This window comes from Haemaphysalis longicornis, unplaced genomic scaffold (assembly GCF_048455015.1).
Source record: "Haemaphysalis longicornis isolate Haplotype H1 unplaced genomic scaffold, Haemaphysalis longicornis Haplotype H1 scaffold_4, whole genome shotgun sequence".
Lineage (NCBI taxonomy): Eukaryota > Metazoa > Arthropoda > Arachnida > Ixodida > Ixodidae > Haemaphysalis > Haemaphysalis longicornis.
The window spans coordinates 96,245,517-96,256,557 of NW_027526361.1; the positions used below are offsets into that span (position 1 = coordinate 96,245,517).

The window sequence follows — 11,041 nt, forward strand, 5'->3', positions numbered from 1 at the left end:
ACCCCGTGCTTCCACATGTGAGTGCGGTGTCGATTAGGTAGACCTGCCTGTCGCACTGTAATCGCGCGTCTCCACAGCTATCTGTGGTATCGGTGCATTGGTGCCGAGTTCTGCTGCCAGAAAATGAAAAGTTTTGTCCTTTCAATACAAGACCGCAATTTTAAATGCCGTCTCTGCCGGCGTAAAAGAAGAACGTCGCCACCCGGTACAGTATCCCAGCTGAAACCCTCTCACTGATTTTGGGTGTGGAAAAGAGCATCAAGCTCTTAAAATTCACGAAAACCTCCGTGTAACGAAAAATTTGGAAGGAATTTTGGTCAGCTTCACTATATCTAGGTTCGCTTCTAGTGGGCTAGTCCTCTTATGGTAAGAATTCGAAGGCATAAATGGAAAGTATGAAAGTAAGCCGCCTACGTCTGTGCCAATTCCATGATGGAGTAAGCTTTTTGCCCCAAATTTCAAGTGGAAAGGTAGAGGCATCTCTAAAGAAATGTCAACTGGTAATGACACCTAAAGCCCCCTCCAGGTAACGCTGGCCGATTGGCGCAAGCGACGTCTTACGTGACCCTGTTTGTCGAGCATACCCGATGTTTCACAAAACAATTACTTTCTACCATAACAAAAATAAGCCCGGAGCAAATACGGTCAAAAACAAAGCAACGGCGCGCAACAGTCCGCGGGTCAGTGTGGTAGCGCCTTCTGGGAGGACTGACGGTAAGCACTGCTGCAGAGCCGAATGACGCACTGGATTTCGTCTGAATACCCGCTCTTGTGACTCTCAGCGATTTCTCAGCGATTACGGCATAGTTTGCAGCCGTGCAAGTGCTGGGGGCACTACAAAACATGAAATCTTTCGAATAAAAATAAACTTGTATTTTGTCTGCATGGCCTCTAAGCTTTTCTTACTCCATTTGAAGTGGCTCAGTGGGTGCAACACGTACAAAATATTTTCAGAGGTTGGAACCCACGTCTCAGCCTTAAAGGGGCACTGATACAAAAATTTTGCATCTTGTTTTTTTTTTTTTTTTTTTTTTTTTTTTGCGATAAGTAGCTAGTGACCTACTTATCACCTGTAGAAACCTCATTTGCTTCAGCGTGCAACCGTTGTTTAATTAGAGGCATTTTCAATGCGGCCAGTGGCAGTTTCGGTTTCAGCGGGTGCCGCGAAACGATGGATATTGTGTGAACAAAGCTGACCACGTGACCGTCGGAGGGATATCACAGAGCAAAGCTGCCGTAGCCGAATCCGTGTCGCCGGCAGTTTCTGCGAATGCCCCCACGTACTGATCTCGTGAGGCGCTTAATTAAAAAGCGACCGTGGATGTGACGCAGGCGCTGCGAGTGCAAATGCTGCCGCGGCTAGAGAACGACGCGCGCTGGGAGCAGCCGGGCGGTCTGCCTACAGGTCCGCCTACAGATGTGTTCCGCTTAGCACTGCGGCGGATATTCGATTGCCGCTCTCGTAAGCGGTGCAGATGACAATTTTTAATGCAACCCGCCATCGCATCATTAACTCCTTTCACATATAAACTGCCGTGATTGGGACTTGGGTGAAATTTCGTGCAGCTGTAACAAGTATCACTCGAGCTACCAGCGCCGGCCTGGGCCACTTCGCGGCCGTGGCCGCCGCCTGCACAGCGACCGTGCGGCTCGCTCAGTGGGCTTTTCGCGTCTCCGGCGCGTTTTCGCGTCCAATGTAAATCAGAAGTAATAGAAACAGAGTGCATAGAATCGCGATAGAAATTTTCTCGCGGCAAGCTGCCCGATGAGCTCCGCCGCCAACGATCGGGTCGTTCGTTCTCGAGAGCAGAAGCTCCGCCCTCCGAACCTCCGATTGGAGCGGCGAGCCGGCGAAAAGCGGCGGCAGTGCGGAAGCGGCAAACACAAACTCGTGGCGTCTGTGGATACAGTGCCTAGAATATACTGTGGATGTTGTCTATTTACAAAATACCCACGGGATGTCGATTGCGCGTGGTCCTCTGCTGGCTGCTCGGTTGCGTTTCTCACACTTTGATTTTAAATATGTTATAGGCTGTATTCGCCGCTGACATTTTGCAGATGATGTATATGTGTCCACACCAATCTATTTCCGAAGTTATCTCGCCTTCAAAATGTTGTGTCAGTACCCCTTTAAAGGAGCCATGAAGAGAAAATACAAGTTGGTTTAATTTGAAAGAACTAGGATTCAGTATCTCACTCAGCTTCATTAGAGCCACAAAAGATGTTTTTTACCGAAAAAAAAGCAAGAAGTATTTAAAAACTTTCAAAATTTTGCGCCACAGTGTCGTGTTATGAGCAAGAATGACGTCATACGGGCCAACAATAAAATATAATTTTCAGTGCGTTAACTGCACGTTACCATTCAAGCGATGCGGTCAAATGGAACTAGAGGCCCCATTACAGACGTCCAGTCATGTGTCGTCGCGACAGGTCAGTGAGTCGGCCGCCAATCGCAGAAACAAGGTTCCGTGACGTCATAGAAAAGTTGCGGGAAATTGCCTAGGGGGTCGCCACGGCTTCACACGTTTTCTTTAATATCTCCATTATTTGCTCGAAGATTGCGATGATATTGGTATCATTGTTATCGGGACTAAGCAGTCTTTCTAATAAACCCAACTTGTATTTTGTCTTCATGGCTCCTTTAATAAGCACTGAATGGTGGGAGATAGTACTACAGGGATCAATGCACATCATTTTTCCCAGTCAAGTTTTGTCCGACTTGTGCAGAAGCAGACTTTGCACGAACGGCTGTTAAAGGAGCCATGAAGAGAAAACAAAAGTTTGTTTTATTCGAAAGATTAGGTGTTTCATAGTACCCCAAGCGCTTTCCCGGAAGCAAATGATGCTTTATTCACTGAGAAATAAGGCAATTCAAGCCAAATTTTTAAATCTCCCGCTAAAATTGAACATTCCGTCACGTGTACAATGGCGTCATAGAGCCGGTCCATGAAACAGATACTTAGTATGTCGACTCCATATAGCACCCACACGCGGGGACTCGATCGAGACGGCGGCCATTTTAAAAATACTAGTAAAACCTAGTGCATCCGCAGCCCTAGTCATGGAATCGCCTGATCCGGAGAACAAAACTCTCGCCGAGGAGCTCGGGCTTGCATTTAACAACCTCACACCACAATAACGCTCAATGCTTCTAAGTGCACGAGCGGCAAGAGTTGTGGGATACGCGGTGGACGGGAAAGCGACCATTCCGCGATAGCCACAACAGACGAACGCCCAGCCGTCGGCACCGCTGCCTCGTCAGCCCCGTCGCGACGGACGAATATAGACTGGTACGTATGTGCCGTATTTTGATTACGGTTAATAATAGTTCAATTTCAGTAGCAGTATCACTTATGCCAGTTGGCCGGTGTCGTGTATGGAAAGCCGTTCGCGCGAGCTCTCTGCTTCGACCAGAAAGATACGAGCGTCAATGCGCGGTGTTTACGGCATTTTTTTCCCCAAGGTCAGAGCGATTTGACGAAGTCGGCAACGAGCGCCAGCATGTTCCAGGAGTGAGCTAACGTAAGGGTCCCTGCCGTAACTGAACAAACTGAAGTTTTCAGTGGTTGTAAACTGGAAACGAGCTCGTAACGACAGCAGCAAGCCAACACCATTCGAAACTTACGCGACGACTGGCACTATCTCGTCGCTTCTTGCTGTTCCTTACTCCCCTCGTTTCTATTTTTACCTTTGCTGGTTGGCGATATGACGGCCAACCTCCTGTGAAGGGATTACGATACGAAGCAAGGTCGCGGCTGTGCGTGCTGGAACGGTTCGTTGGCCCCGAAGAGCCTCGAACCCGAAAATTCGTCTGCGCGACGGCGAGATGTCGAGCTCGGCCGGCGCGCTAGTTTCGTACGCATTGGCGCACACGCTTGCGAGTTCGTTCGGACCTTCAACCGTTTACTCCACCGTTCTTTGTCATAAAAAGAATGTGCAGTATGTTTCACGGGCATTTAGCTCGCTATGCAAGCTGTAAGCCCTGCCTAACATGCGTTTGCTTTTGCCGGCCTCCGCCAATCGCAGAGCTTAGCCCATGTGACGGCATAGGTTCTGTTGCGGGAAATGAGCTGGTGGGTCGCATGACCATTCCCGTTTTTCCTAATTATGTAGCTTATTTGAGCGAAGTTTGCGTTATAAGTGGTGTCGTTATGGTTCTGACGAGGCAATCTTTCGAATGAACCAAACTTGTGTTTTCTCTTCATGGCTCCTTTAAATACAAAATGGGCTGTGCTAAAACTGCACTTGTAAGAGCTAGACCACTTTTGCACGATTCAATGTTTTGTTCTTTACACCTGGATAGGTAGAAAAATTGAAAAGCTAATGATGTACCTCCATGTATTTATTCATTGCAGTTCTTATTATGTAAGCAACTGGCACAATTGCTCTACTATATTGCTCTAATTTGTTAGTAAGAATTTTAAGCCTCCATCACTTCAATCATGCAATAACTGTAGTGACAGTTTGTTGGCTTTGTCAGTGCGTAAAAGCCGCCTTCGAGTACTCCGGCAAATGCTGCCAATGGCACGAGTACCCCAGCTAACGAAGCCAAGGAAAGCCATGCTATCATTACACCGCATTTTCGCACGTGTAACCCGCCTCTGCATATAATCCGCACCTACACTTTCAGCCCGCCGGAAGATAAAAAGAAAGTCCTTGCGTATTGCCCGCACATTTGATACAGGAAAGGCTGCACCGAAGCTACTGGTCAAACAACACATCTTATAACATGTAGACAGAAAAAGCGTATATTTAGCGAGTAGAATGCACTGACTGCAAGGCTAAAGTCACAATTCACCAATAAAATTTCGTTGTTAGAGTGCACTCGCCTTTGTTTTTTCTTCCCTGTCCTTGTATGTTTTGCGCAATCGCTGCCATGGAAGGCTGCGTTGCTGCGCAGGAGCTTCACGGCACAACGTGCATTGCCGTGAAGCCGCACTAAAGGAATAAAGCCCCGTGTATTATCCGCACGCCTACTTTACCACTGAAATATTCGCATTTTTTGTGCGGGTTGTACGCACGAAAATACAATAATTTCGCTGAACGAACCAATCCTTGGGTGTTTGTGAATGCCCACACTGCAGTTGTGCTATGATTGCATTACACATGCACAGAATGTGTATATAGTATAATAAAAGCAGGTCGCAGTATTGACGAATCGGGTGTAAATGGCAGTAGTTTATTTGTACCTCTCGCATAATAGCGTGAATACATTTGGCAAGTTCATCTTGACTCGATGGTAAACTGCAGTAGCAGCGTGGTCATGCACACGATCGATGCTTGCCAAAGGGACGATCGCACGCAAGCCAAACGATTCCGATTGTCTCGTTTCGAGAGAAACATGATGCATCAGCTCCACATAAAAACAATACTTGGGAGCGCGGCTCAACAAGTGGAACTGGCTGTTTAAAAGGATCATAACTAGCCAATAATCGAGAAATATAACCGCATGCATTTAGGATGCGGGAATTTCAGCACACCGGCTTAAAAGGACGTGCGAGTGGGTGCACGTGGGTGTAATGTCTCGTGTTTGTGACGTCAAACTTCGGTTGCCGTTGTATGTCAAAAATCACTGAAATTATCTATAAAAATAAATGCAAACCACCATCCGCTGACCTGCACGGAACAAAATACAAAGAAAAATACAAAAGCAAAAGATACAAAATAGCTTCAAATAGGCGCACGGGCTAGGAGCCACAGCTAGGTTAAGCACTGTTCGCAAAAACAAAAAAATGGTGCCCGTGGGTGAGAGAGTTAGTCGAGAAAATACGTGCACTTCTCGGGCATGTTCATGGGCGAATTCAGAGGGCACTGGAACGCTTCCGCGAAGGCTCGCGAGTGCTTCACGGGCACATTGCACTCGTCGCCGTTCGACCCTTCCCGCTTCGCGCAGAGGCCGTAGCAGAAGCTCATGAAGAATATCTGGTCGTCCGAGAAGGACTCCAGTTTCCGCAGCCTCAAGTCGTGCGCGCCCCTGACGCGAATGTCGTCGGCGACCGCCAGCTTGTACGCCGCGAACGCCACCTCGAGGGCCGGGATGGTGGGGAGCAAGGCGACCACGGGGGCGCCGTGTCGGGCTGGCGCGGGGCTGAGCTTCAAGTCGCAGCTCGTCCGCCGACTGAACTCCGTGGTGAGCACGGGCTTCCACCATTGGTTGAGTGCGCCTTTGCTGTCGACTGCCTGCCCCTGCTCGTCGATGCTTCGGCACATCTCCCGCGCGATCCTGTAGCCCACGCCGGCGAAGGTGATGGCCAGCGTCGCGTTCAGGTAGTACAGCGGCGGTTCCAGCCCCACCAGGGCCACGTCGACGGTGTTCGTTAGATACTTGTAGGTGTACGGTTCGCGATGGAAGGTCATCCGCTTGCTGTACACATCCGGGAAGTGTCGGTGGCTCTGCAGCCTCTGGTAGTGCTCCGAGTACTGCTGCCAGACGTCTACGAAGACAGAGTTGCTCGCGTCCGGGAAGCTCGCATACAGCTCCGCGCGTGCTTTGGGCGCGAAGAAGTACTCGGCTGGGAGAATGTTGACCGTCATGGTGTGTATCTTGCTCCTGGCCCCGTTCAGGGTATCCTCGTCGATCCATTTAGCTGTCCTAAGCAGCGAATCCATCGTCTGTTTGCTGCGGTTGACAAAGCTCGAGACAGCTTGGCGGATTTCCGGCGTCTTGTAGCGCCCTGTCACATGTTTGACGGAGCTGAGCAGCCCAAGGCGCGAATCCACGTACTCGAGGCAGGCTATCTTCATTTTACTCTCGGCGGCGTCGCGGAACATCAGGCTAGGCTTTCCAGCCACTGCCCACAAATGGGACTGGATGAACATCCAGGAGAGGCCGATCAGGAACAGGTCCTTAGTGTCGTTTCCGGCTTGCTCTCGAAAGTGCTGGAGGAACAACCTTTGGAGGCTATCGACTATCCTCGAGTCTTCAAACGCTATCAGATTATCTAGGCTCAAAAGCAATCCGTCGCCCGTTTCGCCGAACACTTGCCTGAAAAAATTGGCCCAGGAGTTCGGGAGGACAGAAGTTCTGTCGTCCAGCTTGTTGAGTGCAATGAACGTCTGGTTAGCCGGGCTGTGGAGGGAGCCGTAAATGTCGCTGGTGAAGTCCTTCTCGATGTCCTGTAGTTCCTTGGCGGTAGCACCTATTAGGGGCGCGTTCAGAGCGCCCAGGTTGTCCAGGATGTGTTGAAGATACTCCGGCCCGCTCATGGGCGTGGCCAGGTGGTCTCTCCAGGCGGCACCAAGCTGACCCCACTTGACAAACGGAACCGCTCCGCCGCTGGATGTGTTGTAGGCGATCTCCACGCCGAACAGGAAGTTGACGTCCCATCTGAGGGCCATTCTAAGCATAACAAGTAAGGGGTGGAGTTTGCCGTCGCTCTTGGGTACTTCGTAAGGCCAGACCAGCCACAGAGAGTTTCTCATAAATGCCTTTAGCAAGTGGATGTTTCGGATGCTCCCGCTCTTCTCCGGCTTGAGACACTTGTGGTAGAACTGGCTGGCCCGTTCGTCCTCCCAGAGGTCACTCTCCAGCTCGGCGACCGAGTTGTTCAAGGCCAACCTGACGAGGCCGTCCTGAATGGACTCGTGGGTGGCGCTCCTCTGCCAGCGGCCGCAGACGTACGCGTGGAAGTCTTCGCACGGGTTCACACTAGGGTCCAGCGCGGCGGAGAGGGTGTAGGCGTGACTGATGCAGTCGTCCGTGTCGCAGTAGGCAATGACGAAGACCGTGCGGAAGAACAGGAGGTAAGCGGCAACGAACACCACCAGCGTCGCCAACACGATCACGATGGACACTACGAGCTGGTGCCCCTTTTTTGGAGGCCCCCGCGCGCTCTCTTGCAGTGCCGTAGACCTTGCCGACGAGGTCTCTTCCCCGAGCTTGAAAGAGAGAAAAAGATGCAAGCATTGCCAAGTTACAAATGTGTCGAGTTCCTACTGTAGGCATGCAGGGGTCAGCTTTGTTCAGCCTCGACAGCTTTGTCCAGAAGTTCAGCACCAAATCTGTTGAGAAGTTCAAATTCTGGCTTGAAACGTCGATCCCGGCTACAAAGCCCGATGTAGTGGAGTGTTAGTGCCTTTACCGTGAACCGAAATTACGCGCACGTGGCGTTTGGTTGCCTCCATCAAGAGAACCACCACAGAGACCGGGAGTCGAAATCACGACCTCGTGCTCATAGAGCGGCGCCTTAGTGGTTGAGCCTGTACGACAGTTCCGGGGAGCCTATCAAGCCGTTCTCAATGCCTCGTCACTGGGATTGTAAAGTTTAGCTCCCTTTTTAGACTGGGTCAGTAGCTGAAAAGTAGAAACGAAATGAAACGATACTACAAGCTGATTGATTGGTTGGTTGATTGATTGATTGTGGGGTTTAACGCGCCGAAACTCACATGGGCTATGAGGCGCGCCGTAGTGGAGGGCTCCGGATTAATTTTGACCACCTGGTGACCTTTAAAGGGACCCTGCAACACTGAGTAGTGCAAGTAAACCTGCGCGACGTTTAGTTTACACTGCCAGGAATACCTGAACCAAATAGCAAACGTGCACGTGAAGCGGTGAGCGCGCAAATCGCGGTGAAAGACGCGGAAAAACCAACTGCGCTCTCTTCATTATGCACCCCCCGGCATGGCCTAAACGACGTCATTAAGGCCATGGCTGTCCGATTGGCTGTCACTGGTCAACTTCGCAGCTTATTTCTCGCATTTTCCTGCGACGATCCGCCGTTGCCGGCGCTGTGTACCAACCTCTTTAATGCCTAAACCTGTACAGACAGATTTGGCGTTTCTTTTGTGTTTTGAGCGCTCGCGGAGTTTGAGTGACGAACTCCATACTCCCCTTGCAACGAGACCACTCGACAACAAAAGTTTATTGCTTCAAAAACGCCCTACCAGCCTGAGCGCTTGCTTGCGAGCAGGCAGCCATGCCTGCTTCTTTGTGGCACCAGACCAGAAATACATCCCTCCACGTTGCGGAGAAAAGGAGAAAACTCCTCGGCCTGTGATATATCGAACGCCGCGAGCCGCCCCCCTCTCCCTCCTGGAGAGAGGGGCGTAGCTTTCGTCGCGTTGTCCGCGGTCGAGTTGATAAGGTGTCGACAGCCCTTGTCAGACAGTTTCGGGCCCCTTTCCTCCACCTACCCCTTCCCAAGGACCTAATAGCATAGCATAGCGGTCGAGTTGAGAGGGAACAATTATGCGCGATTTCTTATCGCGCGTAGTTTCGGTGATAGTGAACGGATTTTCGTCATTCTTGCGGGAGCAGATTGCTGGGACAATAGACTTTACCCCAAAATACATTCTGAGTAGACGATGGTAAGTGCTGCAGGGCCCCTTTAAAGGGCGCTGAAATCGATCACATGGGCGTTTTCGCTTTTAGCTTCCATCTGAAGAGCAGCCACCGCGGCCGGGATCGAACCCGCGTCCTTGGGCTCAGTAGCGCAGCGCCAATTAGCCACCACGGCGGGTTATGCTCCAAGCTGCTAAACCATTATGTAGCAAGGGCGGCAATTGCTAGTGTTGGTCGAAATAAAGCAGCTGCGTGATAACTGTGTTGTGTGCTCGCACAAAATCTCCGATGCTTGGTGAGCACTCGATCTTCGACCAGAATAATAGATTTCCATTCCTACATTGGAGTTCTTAAGTACCCGTTTACTTTTTATATCGAATTTTAGGGCTGGAGTTCAGAAGAGCCGTTGGAGCAAACCTATAGCCATGAATTCAGCTTGGGTCGTACAGGTAACGGGCCGGATTGTCCACGGAACGAGGCACTCTCTAAGGCAGGGCGAAATTTTGTCCACCTTGGGTTCGGTAACATCATTGCAAATTTTGTACGAACGGTTGTTTTGGTGCCTCGCCCCCACCAGCCGCCGCGGCCGGGAATAGAATCGGTGCCCGAGTGGAGGGTTTCGCTTTGGCGGTTATACAAGTGCCTAACGCCAGGTACTATCGCGATAAATTGAAATACGAGTGCGTGGCTTTCAATGCATGCCGCGCATCCTGGCGACGGGCAGCGCATGCGCAGTGCGAACAAGTTACGAGAGTTCGTGCCTAACGTTGATATGGAACATGGGGGAAAGGAACCTTTTCTTTCCTCCCTGATACGGAAAGACCGTCGTGCGGCGTGTGAGCGTTATTGTTGTGTCTATTCTAGACACTGGTTTTGTCCTCCCATTGCGTTCGGCGCCCGCTCACGCAAGCGTTAGCTAACTTTGTTGCTACGATGAGTGAAAATGGCGCACGCAGCTATATTCCTTTTTTTTTTTTAATTTCGTGCTGAGCGCCCAACAAACGATGGAAATACGATGGTCTTTCCATATCAAGGTTGGTCACGAACTCTCGTAACTTGTTCGCATTGCGCATACGCGGCTTGTCGCCCTGCAGGATCGATGCGCGACGTGTACTGAAAGCCACGCGCTCCGTTGTTCGTAGTTCAATTTATCACGATTGTACAGACTCTTGACGCAAATGACGTAATATCTTTAAATAATGACGTCATTTCACGTCTCAGCCAACCGAACTAGCTGCGTGAAACGCCGTTTTCTTACGTCCATTGCTCACGATATTGCTGTTGCGTCGGTAGTCTGTACATAACTTTACTCTGGTTACGACTGGTACCTTAAGCTCAGGCAGAGCTGCGATTTGACGAGCCCTGATTTTTTTTTTAAATTTCAAGCATACCAATGTTTTGTGCGTGTTTTCTTAAATTTTAGGGCTCCATTAGCCCACAAACAAAATGTAGAGCTATATTGTGCAAGTATTAGCTGGGTTATTAATGAGGCAATGAAGACATTTGGCAATAAAAAAATTTATGTTGAGCAGAAACGTTTTTTTTTTTTTTTGCACGTCTTCCTGAGATTTATGACCACATGAGCCGGCAAACGAAGAATAGGCTTCGTACTGGGCGTATTTATGGATATACAAGCTTGGGAACAAAGCTAGAACCTCCAGGATCTTTTTTTTTTTTAGCCCTAATGTCGGTATTTCGTCTTGACCGGAACTAGAGTGTACTAGGAGCAGCTTCTCTTTTGTAGTGTCCAGCTCCGCTAAA

The 11,041-nt window shown here is 50.0% G+C and overlaps 1 protein-coding gene across 1 annotated transcript; it reads right to left on the reverse strand.

The window, feature by feature from the left end:
- Positions 1-5,183: 5,183 nt before the first annotated feature.
- Positions 5,184-10,544, reverse strand: LOC144179861 (endothelin-converting enzyme 1-like). Its single transcript, XM_077708288.1, has 2 exons — positions 10,539-10,544; positions 5,184-7,878 (listed from the first exon to the last, which is right to left on the reverse strand). The coding sequence occupies exons 1-2, from the start codon at positions 10,542-10,544 to the stop codon at positions 5,755-5,757; spliced, it is 2,130 nt and encodes a 709-aa protein (XP_077564414.1). The 3' UTR covers positions 5,184-5,754.
- Between the last annotated feature and the right edge of the window lie 497 nt (positions 10,545-11,041).